Source organism: Macaca fascicularis, chromosome 19 (assembly GCF_037993035.2).
Source record: "Macaca fascicularis isolate 582-1 chromosome 19, T2T-MFA8v1.1".
Taxonomy (NCBI): domain Eukaryota; kingdom Metazoa; phylum Chordata; class Mammalia; order Primates; family Cercopithecidae; genus Macaca; species Macaca fascicularis.
Genome location: NC_088393.1, coordinates 65452301 through 65470914, shown reverse-complemented (window position 1 = coordinate 65470914; position 18614 = coordinate 65452301). Strand labels below are relative to the sequence as shown.

General features: G+C 47.6%; 1 protein-coding gene across 6 annotated transcripts; it reads left to right on the top strand.

Moving 5' to 3' along the window:
- The first annotated feature begins 237 nt into the window (after positions 1-237).
- ZNF154 (zinc finger protein 154) lies at positions 238-18362 on the top strand. 6 transcript variants are annotated; one of them, XR_012428031.1, is made up of 5 exons: positions 238-487; positions 4443-4569; positions 7255-8802; positions 8900-9057; positions 17917-18362. XR_012428031.1 is itself a non-coding variant. In XM_005590547.4 (3 exons), exons 1-3 carry the CDS (start codon positions 455-457, stop codon positions 8406-8408), a joined length of 1314 nt encoding a protein of 437 aa, XP_005590604.3. In that variant the 5' UTR covers positions 238-454; the 3' UTR covers positions 8409-9090. The 6 variants fall into 6 exon arrangements, 1 of the variants encoding a protein (XP_005590604.3); XR_012428032.1 differs by having other exon boundaries at positions 8896-9057; positions 17917-18006; XR_286725.5 differs by having other exon boundaries at positions 7255-9057.
- Positions 18363-18614: the final 252 nt, after the last annotated feature.

Below are 18614 nucleotides of genomic sequence, written 5' to 3'. Positions count from 1 at the left end.
TGCCCGAGGACCTGGATAAGCCATTTCTCATCGCCCAGCGCCCTGGAGCTTCACTTTTACTCCAAGAGGCTGGTGCAGAGGGTCCCCAGCCCCGACCTCGGGAATCTGTGGAAACTACATTACACAGAATGCTCTGCGTTGAACGCCACGCTACTAAGCCGGTAAGAGCTCAGAAGACCGACTTTCCACGAGAGTCACAAAAAGAAAGGGAGGGACTTGGGGGGGGGGGTCCTCTTCGTGGCGGCCATTTTGGCTTCTCTGGGGTGTGTTCACCGGATCAGGGACAGCAGAGCGCCGGGTTGGGGCCACGAAGGCGTGAGGGGAGTCGTCGTCCCTGCTGCACGAAAGCGTCTAAGCCTCGCGACGCCGCCCTGGGTGACCCACGTCAGGCCTGTCCCCGGGTCCCTACCCTGGTCGCCCGCCGCTCCCGGCCCAGCTCTCCCCACAGAGTCTGATGGCAGCGGCCGCTCTGAGGGCGCCAGCTCAGGTGAGTGCCGCGTCTCACCGCCTCACACGCCTTCCCCCACCCACTAAAGCCATCAGTGAGGGAAGCCTGCTCGCGTCCCCGCAGCCCAGGGTCGGGGACACTGAGGCGCTCGTGGGTGGGGCCCTGTTTCTGACACTGCGTGTGACGAGGTGTGGGAGGGCGTGACAGGCGGAGGAACCGGCGCGTGCAAAGGTCGGAGGCGCGACTGAGCCGGGAGAATTCGGAAAGCTGTTTTCTGCAGGGAACGAATAATATGAGGCAGAGTTACTCCTAGGGTTGTACCTTTCTTGTGAGGACGCTAGAAGCCACGGAGAGTTTTGAACAAAGGAGGGACGCCATTTATGTTAGTTTTTTTTTTTTTTTTTCTTTGAGACGGAGTTTCCCAGCCCAGGCTGGAGTGCAATGGCGCGATCTCGGGTCACTGCAACCTCCGACTCCTGGGTTCAAGCGATTCTCCTGCCGCAGCCTCCCCAGCAGCTGGGATTACAAGCCTCCATCACAACGTCCGGCTACTTTTTTGTATTTTTAGTGGAGACGGGATTTCACCATTTTGGCCAGGCTGGTCTTGAACTCCTGGTCTCAAGTGACCCGCCTGCCTCTGCCTTCCAAAGTGCTGGGATTACAGGCGTGAGCCACCGCGCCCGCCCGATGTTAGGGTTTAAAAACTTTTCCAAAGACTGTTCACAGGAAGAGCAGCGATGGGGCGATGAGGACATTGAGATAGTGGGAGGCTGCAACTTTTTTTCATTGCCCTGCAGTTGGCAAGAGGTGACAGCACTGAGGCCGGAAAGTAAAACAGCCAGCCTGAGTTCAGGGCCAGGCAGGGGTACAGGGAGGCTTGAGCCCATCGAGCCTCACCAGGGATGCATTCCTCTTTCGCTGGTTCTCCTAGTTGTAGAAGGGCGTACAGAACTCACACAGGAAGTGGAGAGTGTTCCAGTCCCTGAGTAGCCCCCACCCGCACCCACATGTTCTTGGGATTGTGGTTTTCTAGTATTCTTAAGTGCTGTTACCCCAATCCTGGGTCTGGTGCCCTGGAGAAATTCCAAGCCCAGGGCTCTAAGTCCATGGCAGGGGTTATACTGAGGTGTTCCCATTTTTGGCAGCCAGTGGAAACTTGTGAAAGGTTATCTGTGGCACTGGTATCAGGAGGCGCAAGTGCTTAGTAAAACTAAGCTGAGATTTTTGAGGAAACCATAGATCTCTTTCCTTTTAGCTGGGAACAAAGAGCAGGGGAAAGGAGTCAGGACTGCAGTGGCTGCCTGAAAAGCTGGGTACCTATTCTGGAGGTAATAGGAGGTATGGGTTAAAAGAGGGAGGTGATCTTGCTAAAGTCCTAACAGGGTCCATCCTGTTAGCGTGGAGAGCAGACTGTGGGGTTGAGGGAGGAGGAAAGAAGATCAGAGTGGAAGCTACAGCCAGTCCAGGGTAATGAACCAGAATCATTGATTAGATGTGTTGCATTCTGGATGCAAATTTTTAAAGGGGGCAACTAAATTTTCTGATGTAGACAGCGAGGGAGTGAAACAGGATTCAGCGATGACCCCCACAGTTCTTCAACTGAGATGGAGAAGTTGGTATTAACAGTAATATTCACTGGAGACAACAGGAGCTTTATTTGGTCATGTAAGAGTTTGAGATGTTTCAGAGACATTAAGTAGGCATTAAGTAGGTGGGTGAACACCCAGGTCTGGAAATCTGGGGAGTGCTTCAGAATGGAGACACCCAAAATATGGTGGTTATTGTGTGGACTAAGGTGAGTGAGCTGCGGATTACATTTAGAAGGGTTAATCTTTTTTTTTTTTTTTTTTTTTTTTGAGATGGAGTGTTGCTCTTGTTGCCCAGGCTGGAGTGCAATGGTGTGATCTTGGCTCACTACAACCTCCGCCTCCCAGGTTCAAGCAATTCTCCTGCCTCAGCCTCCCATGTAGGTGGGATTACAGACATGCGCCACCACACCCGGCTAATTTTGTATTTATTTAGTAGAGATGGGATTTCTCCATGTTGGTCAGGCTAGTCTCAAACTCCTGACCTCAGGTGATCCACCCGCCTCAGCCACCCAGAGTTCTGGAATTACAGGCGTGAGCCACCGCATCCGGCCTAGAATGGTTAATCTTTAGGCATGGTGGTACAGGTTATTTGGTCAGGAAGGGCAGAGTGGGGGGCTAAAGACCAACCAAGCCTTTTGGTTGGGTAAGTGGGTGATGTTCTTGGGCTTTCTAAACAGAGGTAAGGGAGGTTAGTGGCTATGGAGGTAGGGTGTTTGGAGAGGATAGTTGGGCAGGTGGCATACGCTTTCAAGGAAAGAGTGGATGTAAGGTGAATGCAGAGGCATAGGTGTATTTGAGGCAAATGGCTGTCCTTTTTTTCCTTAGTGCTTATTCGGCATTCTGTGGAATCATCAGGATTTTTTGATAACTTTGATGGGGCCAGGAGTGTTTAATTCAACCTGGAGGATAAGGCCAGGTGCCAATGTGGTCATCTGTGACAGTCTCTTGGCCTCGGGCAGGTGATCAGTGGAGCTAGTCTTTGAGTGTTAAGTGGACAGAAGAAGGTTGTCACTGCCGAGGGGATAGCAAGTACATCACAGAAGTGTAATACGGCCATGGTTATCTGAGATGCACATGTGGTTCTGTGTGGCCTAAGTCTGAGGCAAAAAATGGAGCCAGCCAGGGAGCCTTCATAGGATTTGGGGCTGCTACCACTAGTGGATGCCCTGGGAGATCCAGGGTAGTATTAGATCCTAGTTTGAATTTGTCAAGCATATCCTCGATGCTGTGTGCTAAGTTATGGTGTAAAGTCTAAAATTAAGGCCCAGTATGACCTCTGGTAAAATCAGGGTGACATCAAATGGCCTGAGTACAAGTTTCCCTCCCTACCCTTCTCCCAGACAGACAACTCTTTTTATCAAGGGGACCAGGCACAGTTTCTGCCTATCACTTTGTAGCAGATTTCAGCTCCCTACCAGGCCATGGAGTTTTCCAAAGAAGCCCATTGTGGGAACCAGGGGCACTTGATCTTTTTGTTTTCAAAGTGCTTGCATTCCACAGCTTTTGGTTATTCACTTTTTTTCTGGACTAGACCCCCCATGTGACCCTGTGTGGTACATGTTGTCCTCATCTCCCAGGTTCTATGGACATATGATTAATAAACTGTTGTATCATCTTTTTTTTTTTTTTTTTGAGACGGAGTCTCGCTCTGTCACCCAGACTGGAGTGCAGTTTCACAATCTCAGCTCACTGCAACCTCTGCCTCCCGGGTTCAAGCAATTCTCCTGCCTCAGCCTCCCAAGTAGCTGGGATTACAGGCACCCACCACCATACCCAGCTAATTTTTGTATTTTTAGTAGAGATGGGGTTTCACCATATTGGTCAGGCTGGTCTTGAACTCCTGACCTCGTGATCCACCCACCTCGGCCTCTCAAAGTGCTGGGATTACAGGCGTGAGCCACCGTGCCCTGCTGCTGTATCATCTTTCTAGTGTCAGGTTTTGTGTATTTGGCCATATCCATAACCCTAGTGTGGCAATCCTGCCTTCACTAATGGGGTAAAGGGGAAGAGATTAAAACAGTGACACGGGGGGTAAGAACAGGGAGATGCCTATGGTGTGGGCAGTGAGGTAGCAGCCCTGGGCTTGGGGCTATGGTGTCTGGAGATAGGAGGGATGTGTATTCTGAAGAATGATGTGCATCTGGAAAGGGAGTAAGTGACAGCTGCAGGGCTCTGGTATTGAGACTTAGATGACCTTGGACATTCCGGGGGATTTCATGATGTGATAGTATGGATCCTTCCATGCCAGGCCCCCAGCTTAGATGCCTATTTATCCATGTGCTGGTTTCTCCTCTCCGTTGGGGAGCTTGGGAAGAGAATGGGCATGGGGTAAAGATGTGGGGGTATGCATTGTGGGTCCTTGGGATAGGGGGTCTTGGTGGTTTCATCTGTTCCCATTGTGGCAGGGCACTGTGACCTTTGAAGATGTGGCCGTACACTTCTCCTGGGAGGAATGGGGTCTCCTTGATGAGGCTCAAAGATGCCTGTACCGTGATGTGATGCTGGAGAACTTGGCTCTTTTAACCTCCCTAGGTAAGGTTCTTTTACCCATTCCTGTGCCCTTAGCTAGTCTGTGCCCTTCCTCTTTTCCCTATCGGCAGGTCTGTCCTTCTCATGACAAGACTATGGGCTCTGCTTCTTTCTCAGTTCCCTGCATAGTTCTGTCATTGGTAAGACTAATGTGTAAGACTAAGGTGTGCATACTGTCTTCTCCTCTCCTTGAGGAGCCCCCATACCTGTCTCCCCACAGTCTCACAGGGAAGGATGCAGAGTCTGCAGTCTTGCAGTCACCCAAGTGCATCCCACCTTGATTGTCCCCTCCATGTCTGGGTGACTTTTTCCAGATCTGAGGATCCTGTGTGCCCCAGCTACTACTTCCATCCCGTAGCTGGCATTTCATTATGCCTGCCTATGCCAGGGGTTATTGTCACTGACATGGTCACTACTTATGTAGACCATGGACTCTTCTTAGAAAGTATTCCTCTGAAATTTTCTTTGTAGTATTTGTGTGTGTGTGTGTTTTTCCTGTGGGCTGTCATGTGCTGAGTTTTTTGTGGGACAGTGCAGGCTGCTCTTCTGTTCTTTCTTCCCTTAGTACTTACATTATCCAGATGCCGTATCATAGCAGCAACCTATTCTGTTTGGCGAGCAGTTTGGTGCCAATGCCAGTGGTCACAGCTCACTTCCGGTTTCCCTTCACCATTCTTGACATTTTGCTGACATGTCAGCTCTACTTGTCACTTCTGCTGTTAACATCCAGCCTGGGGCTAATCCTCACATCTCTGGACTCCATATTTTACCTGTTTTTCTCACTGCTACATCTGCAGTTCTTTCCAACGTTAGTCTCTACATAGTACGTCATGAGATATGCATATACTCTTTTTTTGTTTTGTTTTTTGAGACTGAGTCTCACTCTGTCACCCAGGCTGGATTGCAGTGGCGTGATCTCGGCTTACTGCAACCTCTGCCTCCCAGGTTCAAGCGATTCTCCTGCCTCAGCCTCCTGAGTAGCTGGGATTACAGGTGCCTGCCACTGCACCCAGCTAATTTTTGTATTTTTTTATAGATGGGGTTTCACCATCTTGGCCAAGTTGATCTTGAACTCCTGACCTCGTTATCCACCCGCCATGGCCTCCCAAAGTGCTGGGATTACAGGTGTGAGCCACTGCGCCCGTCCTTGCACATACTCTTAAACAGTCCTTGAAGGCCAGCTGCTGCGTTGCAGTCATATTTCCTTGGGCTTGCATATACTATTCTACACAGCACTCAAGTGTCACCAGCAGATAAGCTTCTGCAAAAGTTGTTTGCAGAGGATTTAGTATTTTTTTTTTTTTTTTTTTGAGACGGAGTCTCACGCTGTTGCCCAGGCTGGAGTGCAGTGGCGCGATTTCGGCTCACTGCAAGCTCCGCCTCCTGGGTTCACGCCATTCTCCTGCCTCAGCCTCCTGAGTAGCTAGGACTACAGGCGCCCGCCACCGCGCCCGGCTAATTTTTTGTATTTTTAGTAGAGACGGGGTTTCACTGTGGTCTCGATCTCCTGACCTTGTGATCCGCCCGCCTCGGCCTCCCAAAGTGCTGGGATTACAGGCTTGAGCCACCGCGCCCGGCCTTCAGAGGATTTAGTATTACACCCTGCCTCTCTCTTTGTGATACCTCATGGTTGTGGCCTTTACCTCTTAAGTTCTCCTACATTCTTGTAATCTTTTGTTTTGTTGTTTGTTTGTTTTTTTTTTTGAGACGGAGTCTCGCTCTGTCGCCCAGGCTGGAGCGCAGTGGCCAGATCTCAGCTCACTGCAAGCTCCGCCTCCCGGGTTCACGCCATTCTCCTGCCTCAGCCTCCCTAGTAGCTGGGACTACAGGCGCCGCCACCTCGCCCGGCTAGTTTTTTGTAGTTTTTTAAAGTAGAGACGGGGTTTCACCATGTTAGCCAGGCTGGTCTCGATCTCCTGACCTCGTGATCCGCCCGCCTCGGCCTCCCAAAGTGCTGGGATTACAGGCGTGAGCCACCGCGCCCGGCCGAGACGGAGTCTCCTTCTGTCGCCCAGGCTGGAGTGCAGTGGTGCAATCTTGGCTTGCTGTAACCTCCGCCTCCCAGGTTCAAGCGATTCTCCTGCCTCAGCCTCCCAAGTAGCGGGGATTACAGGCACCCACCACCACGCCAGGCTAATTTTTGTATTTTTAGTAGAGATGGGGTTTCATCATATTGGCCAGGCTGGTCTGAAACTCCTGACTTTGTTTATCTGCCCGCCTTGGCCTCCCAAAGTGCTAGGATTACAGGCATGAGCCACCGCACCCAGCCCATTCTCGTAATCTTTATAGTCTAGAATTGCTATGCAGCCTCATCTGCAGCCCGAACCCAACTCTACTGTCATGCAAACAATCCCATGGACTTGTTCCTGAGTTTGTCATACACACAGTTGTATAGGGGCTGCCCCCTCCCACCATAGTTAATGTGCACTTCACTTGCATTTCTTGCTTTTAGGTTTTTGGCACAGAGTGGTGGATGAGGAGGCATCTTCTGAGCAGAGCATTTCTTTAGAAGGAGAGACCCAACTCAGGACTTCCAAGGCAGGTCTTTCTCCCCAGAAGGCCCCCACTGTGAGACGTGTAGCTTGGTCTTGAGAGACATTTTGCTCTTGGCTGGGTCCAAGGGGACACATCATAGGCAGAAATTATATAGGGGTGGGGCATGTGAGAAGTAATTGTATTTCATTGCAGATGTTCATCACCCGAAGCAGCACCTTGGAGAAAAACATTTCAGAAGCAATGTGGGCACAGCCTTGTTTGTGAAGACCTGCACATTCCATGTGTCAGGGGAGCCTTCCACCTGCAGAGAAGCTGGGAAGGACTTCCTGGCCAAGTTGGGATTTCTCCATCAACAGGCCACTCACACTGGGGAGCAATCAAATAGCAGAAGCGACGGTGGGGCCGTCAGTCACAGAAGAAAAACTCATTACAACTGTGGAGAGTACACAAAAGCATTCAGCCATAAACACACACTTGTTCAGCAGCAGAGAACACTCACTACAGAAAGATGTTACATATGCAGTGAATGCGGGAAATCCTTTAGCAAAAGCTACAGCCTCAATGACCATTGGAGAGTTCACACTGGAGAAAAGCCTTACGAATGTGGAGAGTGTGGGAAGTCCTTTAGGCAAAGCTCTAGTCTCATTCAGCATCGGAGAGTTCACACTGCAGTACGACCTCATGAATGTGATGAATGTGGAAAATTATTTAGCAACAAGTCTAACCTCATTAAACATCGGAGAGTTCACACTGGGGAAAGGCCATATGAGTGCAGTGAATGTGGGAAATCCTTTAGCCAAAGGTCTGCACTCCTTCAACATCGGGGAGTTCACACTGGGGAGAGGCCTTATGAGTGCAGTGAATGTGGGAAGTTCTTTACATATCATTCCAGTCTCATAAAGCACCAGAAAGTTCATAGTGGATCCAGGCCTTATGAGTGCAGCGAGTGTGGGAAGTCATTTAGCCAAAACTCTAGCCTCATTGAACATCATAGAGTTCACACTGGAGAAAGGCCTTATAAGTGCAGCGAATGTGGGAAATCCTTTAGCCAAAGGTCTGCGCTCCTTCAACATCGGGGAGTTCACACTGGGGAGAGGCCTTATGAGTGCAGTGAATGTGGGAAGTTCTTTCCCTACAGCTCCAGTCTCCGAAAACACCAGAGAGTTCACACTGGATCAAGACCCTATGAGTGCAGTGAATGTGGGAAATCCTTTACTCAAAATTCCGGCCTCATTAAGCACAGAAGGGTTCACACTGGGGAGAAGCCTTATGAGTGCACTGAATGTGGGAAATCCTTTAGCCATAACTCCAGCCTTATTAAACATCAGAGAATTCATAGTCGATAAAAGCCTTGAGTGGCAAATGTGGAAAATCTGTTAGCACCCTGGAGAAAGTCCTTGAGTATACAGTGAATGTGAGAAAGCTTCAGCTGAAGGCTGTATCTCATTGAGTGCCACAGAATGCACAAGGGAAGACACTTTTGATATGTAGGGATGTCCAGTTGATATAACAGTTCTGAAGGAGATCCCTTATGAGGGTGGCATCAGCCTGAATTAAACATCCTCTATCTGAACATCTGCATAAATTCCAGGTATGTGGGAACTGCATTGCACCTTTTGCCCCGCCCAGGGCCCATGTCAGATGTATGTCTCTGCTGATACTATAGTGGAAGCCATTTTACCTCTACCACCTGGCAAGTGACCACCAGTGTGCACCACTCACCCACCCCAGTGTATTCAGGTAAGTGAACCTTGGTGTTCTCCCATTCATGGGAGGAATTTGTAAATAGCCTAAGCATTTATTCCCTTCTTTTTTGTTTCCCTTTCTGATGAGTGAGGCCATGGACCTGACCCGGTTTGGCCCAGAGGACTCTGCTGGTGACCTGAAAAGAAGGACTACATATTTCAAGATATTGTTGGTGTCACATGACTCTTGATAGAGTTTTCCAGCCTCCAAATCACCAACTGTGGGAACCACCTGCCTCTTACTGCCTTGGTTTGTACAATAATAAAGACCTTATTAATCTTGGGGGTTCTAGTCACTGTATGGGTTCTGCTAACAAAACAGTTGGGTTCTGCTAACATGAAGGGGTGAATAACTTTTTTTGGAGATTCCCATTGTGTAGCTCAACAGAGACAGGGACAGTAGGATGGCAGAATATAGCTCTCTCTCTAGTTTGAGTCTAGTTTTCATTGCTATTCAAGGCCTCCAAGAAAAAACTACAGGGTATTGTCCTAATTTATATCCTGGATGCCACAGAGGTCAGCCTGAGTAGGCAGCAGTTACTATGACATCCTTTGGTGCTTCTGAAAGCAACATGAAATTGTTCTCTTGTTCACAAGGAATATTGCATTGTGTTCAGTGCTAGTGGGGGAAATCTGTTCTCCAGGTCCTGTATGCCTTGATACCCTGAATTCCATAGGGTAGCACCACAGGTGGTAAGATTATATTAGGAATTGTAATTGTTTTAGAAGTACAGGTGAAAAATAACTAACCATACAAATGAGTGTTTTTTGTTTTTGTTTTTGTGTTTGTTTTTTCTTTTTTTTTTTTTTTTTGTTGAGACAGAGTCTCCCTGTGTCGCCCAGACTGGAGTGCAGTGGCCGGATCTCAGCTCACTGCAAGCTCCGCTTCCCGGGTTCACGCCATTCTCCTGCCTCAGCCTCCCGAGTAGCTGGGACTACAGGCGTCCGTCACCTCGCCTGGCTAGTTTTTGTATTTTTTAGTAGAGACGGGGTTTCACCGTGTTAGCCAGATGGTCTCGATCTCCTGACCTTGTGATCCGCCCGTCTCGGCCTCCCAAAGTGCTGGGATTACAGGCTTGAGCCACCGCGCCCGGCCTGTGTTTGTTTTTTCGAAATGGATTCTCACTCTTGCCCAGGCTGGAGTGCAGTGGCGCAATCTCGGCTCACTACATCCTCCACCGGCCGGGTTCAAGCAGTTCTCCTCCTCAGCCTCCCGAGTAGCTGGGACTACAGGCACCTGCTACCACGCCTGGCTAATTTTCTTATTTTTAGTAGAGACGGGGATCTCACCATGTTGACCAGGCTGTTCTCGAACTCTTGACCTCGTGATCCACCTGGCTCGGCCTCCCAAAGTTCTGGGATTACAGGCGTGAGCCACTGCGCCTGGCCTTTTTTTGAGATGGAGTTTGGCTCTTGTTGCCCAGGCAGGAGTACAGTGGCACGATCTTGGCTCACTGCAACCTCCGCCTGCTGGGTTCAAGCGATTCTCCTGCCTCAGCCTCCTGAGTAGCTGGGACTACAGGCGCGTGACACCACGCCCAGCTAATTTTGTATTTTTAGTAGAGCGGGGTTTTTCCAGTTGGTCAAGCTGGTCTCAAACTCCCGACCTCAGGTGATTCGCCCGCCTCAGACACCCAAAGTGCTGGGATTACAGGTGTGAGCTACCGTGCCTGGCCGAGTGTGTTTCTTATAGCAGTAGTGTATTAGTCTGTTTTCACACTGTTATTAAGAACTACCTGAGGTGGCCGGGCGCGGTGGCTCAAGCCTGTAATCCCAGCACTTTGGGAGGCCGAGACGGGCGGATCACGAGGTCAGGAGATGGAGACCATCCTGGCTAACACGGTGAAACCCCGTCTCTACTAAAAAATACAAAAAACTAGCCGGGCGAGGTGGCGGGCGCCTGTAGTTCCAGCTACTCGGGAGGCTGAGGCAGGAGAATGGCGGGAACCCGGGAGGCGGAGCTTGCGGTGAGCTGAGATCCGGCCACAGCACTCCAGCCTGGGCGACAGAGCGAGACTCTGTCTCAAAAAAAAAAAAAAAAAAAAAAAAAAAGAACTACCTGAGGCTGGGTACTTTATAAAGGAAATAGGTTTAATTGACTCAGAGTTCTGCATGGCTGGAGAGGCCTCACAAAACTTACAATCATGGCAGAAGGGGTAACAGGCACCTTCTTCACAGGGTGGCAGGAGAGAGAGCAAAGTAGGAACTTCCAAAACCTTATAAAACCATCAAATCTTGTGAAAACTCACTATCATGAGAACAGCACGGGGGAACTGCCCCCCATGATCCAATCACCTTCCTCCTTTGACACGTGGGGATTACAGGTCCCTCCCTTAACACGTGAGAATTACAATTCGAGATGAGATTTGGGTGGGGACACAGAGCCAAACCATATCAAATAGCTTGCAATTTTACTCAATGTAATAGTCCTACTGTATATAAATACTTTTTACCTACTGGGTATAAAAAGATACTCACCAAGTGGATGCAGTACATGTGCTAAACTTGAAAAGTATAGCTGTGAAAATAGTAAGAAGTAGTGAATAAGAGCCTTGGTTGAGAATCTATTATGGGCAAGACAAGACACACTCCATATTATTCAGAAGCTCAAAGGATGTGCATGTGTGTTTTAAATATCACAATATGGCATAGTAAATGCATTCTTTCTTTAAACCACGTCTTTTGTATCTCAGGGTCTTTGTGTTTAACCATTCACCATAAAAGTTTGTCATGACTACATAGTGGTTAATATCAGATTCTGGTCATGTTACCTGGGTTTAAATCCCAGTTCCACTGCCTCAAGCTTCCTCATCTGAGAAATCGTGACAATAATAGCTCTTATTTCACAGCGTTATTATTAAGATTAAAATAGTTATGGCAGGTAAAAATCTCATAACATTGCCTCATATCTTCAAAAGCATGCATTTTAAATCTGTTAGTTTCAGTAGTACGATCATATTTCATGGCTGGTTCCCCATCATTCTGGTAAACTCAAATGCCATGTCCTTTGAGGTTTCCCTCCACCAGTCACACTCTGTTCTTACTGTTTCACTTTCTAGTACATTTATAACTACTGGATACACTTGTTTTCTTCCCCCTCACTAGAATGTAAACTCAACATTGTTTGTATAGTTTTCTAGACTGAATTGGGTGAAGTTCTGCAACGTAGATATTGGCAGTTGAAGCTGAGATTCCAATTCATAATGTTTTTCATTCAGTTTTTTTTTTTTTTTTTTTTTTTTTTTTTGAGACGGACGGAGTCTCGCTCTGTCGCCCAGGCTGGACTGCAGTGGCGCGATCTCGGCTCACTGCAAGCTCCGCCTCCAGGGTTCACGCCATCCTCCTGCCTCAGCCTCCAGAGTAGCTGGGACTACAGGCGCCCGCCACCGTGCCCGGCTAATTTTTTGTATTTTTAGTAGAGACGGGGTTTCACCGTGGTCTCGATCTCCTGACCTTGTGATCCGCCCGTCTCGGCCTCCCAAAGTGCTGGGATTACAGGCGTGAGCCACCACGCCCAGCCTAGTATTTTTGACATGGCGTGTTTTTTTTCTCCTATGGATTCTGTTTCTTCTATCCTCAGGGACCTTTATCTAATATATACATTTTGATTTATGTTAATCTCTGCTACTTCTCCTTAAGTAAACATCACTTTCCTTTCCCCTATTCTAACAATAATAATCTCTGATCATTTTGTGGGCAGCTCAGCAGTCAAAACTTACCATGCTCTGCTGTCTAGAAAAGTTACATTACAGATTTAATGCTCCCCTACACATTTTCTGACAAATGTCACTACTTAGAGATGCTAGTCTTTCCCATATTTGCACTTAAAAAGTGCTTCAAAAAAATTTTAAAGGACACCCCTTCCTTTTGTGTCACGTGATTGTACCAGGGTTACTATAGAGTGCTTTTAACTCATTATGTCTCCACAAAGGAGAATTTAGTCTTCATTATTCAGTAGGAGAATGTATGAACAAAAGTCTAGCATTTCTCCTGTAGAGGGGAAACAGTTATTTGAAGATTTGGAAAAATAGGAACCATCATCCTTCTGGGGGTATGGGTTCCCAATTTGACTGCCATTAAATTGACAGTATAAACCAGTATTAAATTAATATTTACTGATGTTTATCTTTGTTATCTGCTTATGTTGTTCTTCATTCCTTCAGAGAATTCTATATTTCCCTCTCACACTATTTCTTTCTGCCCAAAGACTTCCCTTTATTATTCTGTTAGAGTAGATTTGCTAGTTATAGATTTTTTTTTTCTCTGAAGTATGTTTACCTATCATTCATTTTTTTTTTTTTTTTTTTTTTTTGAGACGGAGTCTCGCTGTGTCTCCCAGGCTGGAGTGCAGTGGCGTGATCTCGGCTCACTGCAAGCTCCGCCTCCCGGGTTCACGCCATTCTCCCGCCTCAGCCTCCCAAGTAGCTGAGACTACAGGCGCCCGCCACCACGCCCGGCTAGTTTTTTGTATTTTTAGTAGAGACGGGGTTTCACCATGTTAGCCAGGATAGTCTCGATCTCCTGACCTCGTGATCCACCCGCCTCGGCCTCCCAAAGTGCTGGGATTACAGGCTTGAGCCACCGCGCCCGGCCCTATCATTCATTTTTGAAGAACATTTAAGGTGGGCATAATATTCCAGGTTGAGAATGGTGTTCTTTCACAGCACATGAAAGTTATCCTGGCCAGGCGCGGTGGCTCAAGCCTGTAATCCCAGCACTTTAGGGGGCCGAGACGGGCGGATCACGAGGTCAGGAGATCGAGACCATCCTGGCTAACACGGTGAAACCCCGTCTCTACTAAAAAATACAAAAAAAACTAGCCGGGCGAGGTGGCGGGCGCCTGTAGTCCCAGCTACTCGGGAGGCTGAGGCGGGAGAATGGCATGAACCCAGGAGGCGGAGCTTGCAGTGAGCCGAGATCGGGCCACTGCACTCCAGTATGGGCAAGAGTGCCAGACTCCGCCTCAAAAAAAAAAAAAAAAAAAAAGGCCGGGCGCGGTGGCTCAAGCCTGTAATCCCAGCACTTTGGGAGGCCGAGACGGGCGGATCACGAGGTCAGGAGATCGAGACCATCCTGGCTAACACGGTGAAACTCCGTCTCTACTAAAAAATACAAAATCTAGCCGGGCGAAGTGGCGCGCGCCTGTGGTCCCAGCTACTCGGGAGGCTGAGGCAGGAGAATGGCGTGAACCCGGGAGGCGGAGCTTGCAGTGAGCTGAGATCGGGCCACCGCACTCCAGCCTGGGCGACAGAGCCAGACTCAGTCTCAAAAAAAAAAAAAAAGTTATCCTTCCATTGCCGTCTGGCTCCCATCATTTCTTCCGAGGAATAAGCTCAAAGTATTGCTCTTTTGAAAGCAGTGTGTTTATCCTCAGCCCTGGCCAGCTTTAATATTTTGTCCTTGGCTTTGTTTCTTAGAAGTCTTGCTAACTAAAATACGTATGTGTGTGGTTTTCTTCATATTTGTTATCTCTGAGATATGCAGAGTTTTATACCTTTGACCAATTTTTGAAAATTTTCTGGGATTATCTAAACAGATATTGCTTCTGTCTCAGTTTTGCCTCTCTTTCCAGAACACACTTTTTGGTAGTATTCTGTTTTTTGTTTTTTTTTTCTGTTTCAGTTTGGATATTTTCACATCTTTGGGCCTTGTGGCCCCGTAGGACCTCCTGGCTGGGACAGCCAGGTTGGAAGCTGGTTGGGCCAGGAGCCCAGTGGTATGATGAGCAAAATACATGGGGTGGGTGAGGGAGACCTGCAGCCCTTGAAAATGGGGTCTGAACTGTAAATATCTCCATCCCCCTCTCCTCATTGGTCCCCATTCCCAAAGGAATCTCCCCTCCCCTCATGAGTTGAGGGCAATCACAACCCTAACAGCTGCCAACCACCACAACAGTGGCTATGCATGAAGCCCTCTCTGACCCATGCTCTGTAAACCTCAGCTCTGTACATCATCTTCATGCCCCTGGATGGGTCCACTCATTATCTCCATCTTGCACAGGAGTAGAAAGCCCCCAAGAGTATGTCACTTCCTTATAAACCCATGGAGAGAAATAGGGAATCCTGGATTCAAACCCAGACTGCAGGACCTAGGGTCTTGGGGAATCAAGCTCCACTACCTTTCTATTCTGTCTGTGCTTGGTGCCAGACCCCATTTCCCTTTGACTCTTCTGAGAGCCCTTCTCAGGCTCCCCACGGCACTGTGCACACTTCCCTGGATGCTGACAATCAGGACTACTATTTTGTTTGTTTGTTTTTTTGAGACGGAGTCTCCCTCTGTCACCCAGGCTGGAGTGCAATGGTGCAATTTCGGCTCAATGCAACTTCTGCCTCCCGGGTTTAAGCGATTCTCCTGCCTCAGCCTCCTGAGTAGCTGAGATTACAGGTACGCGCCACCATACCCAGCTAATTTTTGTATTTTTAGTACAGATGGGGTTTCACCATGTTGGTCAGGCTGGTCTCGAACTCCTGACCTCGTGATCCACCCGCCTCGGACTCCCAAAGTGCTGGGATTACAGGCGTGAGCTACCACACCTGGCCAAGACTACTGTTTTCATGTGGAGCTAATATTGACCAGCTTCCTAAGGATTACCTCATTTACTTATTCCTCCTTCCACCCAAAAAGAGTAGAGAGGAATGATCATTCCTGTCTCTTAATGTATCTGCAGTTCAGAGAGGGCAAGCAACATCCATACACGACCACGGCTGCCAAGTGTGAGAAAATATTTTAAATAGCCCATTTTCAAGGCATGATAAATCTAAGGACTGACAGCCAGCCTGCAAATGTAACAAACCGCATGGCTCATGCGCCTAGAAGGTCACAATAGGTGCACAGAATGTAGAGGAGGGTTCAGGCCATAAAAGGGAAGAAAGTTTCATTATTGAAAATCAAAACTTAAGCAGGGAAGGGGACCAGGGTTTAACCTTATAAGGGGGATAATGAAACTTAGACGACATCTGGGAAGATTGTAACCCCATAGTACTTGACCAATGAGTAACTGGGAGGAGGGATTTGAGAGCAAGGAGATAAATTACCTGTTGTTACTACCCTAGATGTGCCTGCCTACACCAGACCCCCTGATCTTGCAAAACTATTAATGAAACTCTCACTTTTGCTGTTCTTCATGCCTTTTAGTCCATTCTTTGGGTTTGGGGTGAGTGTTTCTCACACAAGCAGCTGAGGTCGACACTGAACTGGGTTGGCTTGCCTTGGTCCCTTTATTCCTCTGACTGGAAATGCAGGAGACTCTGGGCAGATTCCTCTCTGCCAAGTCTGTGCCAAGTCTGCTAAGCCCAGAACATGAGTAACCACACTGGGACACTGCCACTTGGGTCCTCAAGGCCTTCCCCGCAAACTTGCTTCCCATGGTCAGCATTGCCACTGCCTGAACACCTCCAACAGGGTCCCTGGTGTCACTCCAAACACATCGCTCTCTCACAACCACATGCAATGATTCATTCCTAGCGTCCTTTCGGTCTTCCATCTAAACACCGCCATAGGATGCTTCCTCCACACCATACTGAACTGTCACTCAGTTATCAGTCACTACTGCAGACACTGGGAGAGAAGATGAAGAATTGAGAATGTCCAGCATGACCATCGTGTATCTCTGGCTTTCGCCTCTCAATCCCTCTAGCAGGTGTCCTTAGTCCCAAATGCTCCTCCCCAGCCCTGTGTAAAATCAATGACTGACAATGAGTACTAATCCCCAAGAGCATTCCTTCTCCCACCTGTACTTGACAAACTACTTCTGAAACTGGCTGAATCTGGGCTGAACCCTCCTATAAAGCCCATAAACATCATATTCTCCTTCCTAGGTCAAATCTGCTCAGACATGTGCATTTCCAGGTTGTGCTGGGGTATGAACCAGTTCCCTCATCAGTACATCCTCTAGTACGCAGTGAGGGGTGTAGGGAGTAGTAGTATCACATCAGGTTGTGCCTGCCTCTTCACAATTGGCCCATAGAAATACTGCAATTGTGTTTGTGACCCACACATCAGTTTTTTTTTTTTTTTTTTTTTGAGACAGAGTCTTGCTCTGATGGAATGCAGTGGCGCGATCTCGGCTCACTGTAACCTCTGCCTCCCAGGTTCAAGCGAGTCCCCTGCCTCAGCCTCCTGAGTAGCTGGGATTACAGGTGTGCACCATCACACCCGGCTAATTTTGTATTTTTAGTAGAGATGGGATTGCACCACGTTGGCCAGGCTGATCTCGATCTCCTGACCTCGTGATCCGCCCGCCTCGGCCTCCCAAAGTGCTGGGATTACAGGCGTGAGCCCCGCGCCTGGCCCCACACATCAGATTTTTGGTTGTCCCTAGCACACGTCTCTCCCACAAGTCTCTGTGGAGACTGCTATGGTGTGTCAGTATCTCCATCCCGTCTCACAGGTCCCTTGCGTGTTGTGTACCTGCCTATGTTTCAGGTTTGTTATACATCTTTTCTGTTGTGGACATGGCACACACATATGGCTCCAGGCTGTGCTGGGGGGTGCCAGTTTCCTACATCTGTCAGTGTATGCCACAGATGTGTGTGTATGTTGCTAGGCTGTGCTGTCACCACTGCACACCTGTCTCACAACCAGCACACACATACCTGTAATGTTTATTTCCAGGCTGCTCATGTGGTAGCAAAGGACACATTGTTTCCAGGTTTGTCACCACCATAAACCTGTCCATTTGGAACAGATCTTAATCACTCATTTCACCAATATCTAGTATACAGGAAATACTGGAGAGCAGAGTGAGTGGTGAACACACTGAACAGAATCTGAGATTTAATAAGCCAAATCAACAATCTGGGAAGTTCTAATGTACAAGCAGTTTAGTAACGTTACATAAATATTAAAGAAGCAGTACATATAGGTTAACAAACTCAAAGACACACCTACTAAACATCAAATATATTTTGTATGCTGATAGCAATCTGTCTTAAATAAGCAGCAGTTGATACGACTCAGTACGTATATAAAACATTTATAATTTTGTACACATATACATTTTTATTTTGTATATTAATCTTGTAGTTAGGAAAGGGTCCTTAAATTTTAGAAATGCAATCTGAAGACTTTATGTCTTTAATGAAATATCTGTAATTATAAATCCACATAGGAACAGATGAAACAAGAACCACCATGAATTGCTTGATAGTTAATGGTGAAAAAGAAGAAAAAGGATGACCACAAAAGAATGACCACAAAATGATAAATCCACCACTGCACTCCAGCCTGGGTGACAGACCCTGTCTCAAAAAAAAAAAAAAAAAAAAAAAGAAGACTGGGAAAGGGTTCATCAGGTTTTATAATGTCTTCCATTTATAGACATATTTGAAAATAGCCCCTACAAAGGACAGAATATGTCTTTCTATCAGTAATTTATGTTGCAAAGGATAAACTGAATAGGGCTGGAAGAAACATTTGGTTTTGGGAATGTAAGATGTATAAAAACATCAAAATATATATTTTAAAAATACACAACTGAATCCCTTCTAAGGTGAAGGATAAAAACCCATACAATTTAAGTTCATTATATCTCAATAAAATTGTTTAAAAAACAAATATTTAAAACTTGCTACTTCCTGATTATTTTACTGTTTTATTGTCATCTTTACTCTTCTGGCTATCTGTGGATACTCTCTCAGTATATCGGAAACAGAATACAAAGGTGTGTTACCAGAAAGTCTTCCCAACTCCAGGTTCAGTGACATCAATATGGCCGTTTGAAATTGACCACGGCAGCCGGGTGCAGTGGCTCATGCCTGTAATCCCAGCATTTTGGGAGGCCAAGGCGGGAGGATCACATGGTCAGGA

Excerpts from the sequence above, each read along its gene's own strand:
- ZNF154 (XM_005590547.4), top strand. The coding sequence starts at position 455 with ATGGCAGCGGCCGCTCTGAGGGCGCCAGCTCAG. Across the intron at positions 488-4,442 it reads CTCTGAGGGCGCCAGCTCAG|GGCACTGTGACCTTTGAAGA; the intron begins GTGAGTGCCGCG and ends CCATTGTGGCAG. Across the intron at positions 4,570-7,254 it reads GGCTCTTTTAACCTCCCTAG|ATGTTCATCACCCGAAGCAG; the intron begins GTAAGGTTCTTT and ends ATTTCATTGCAG.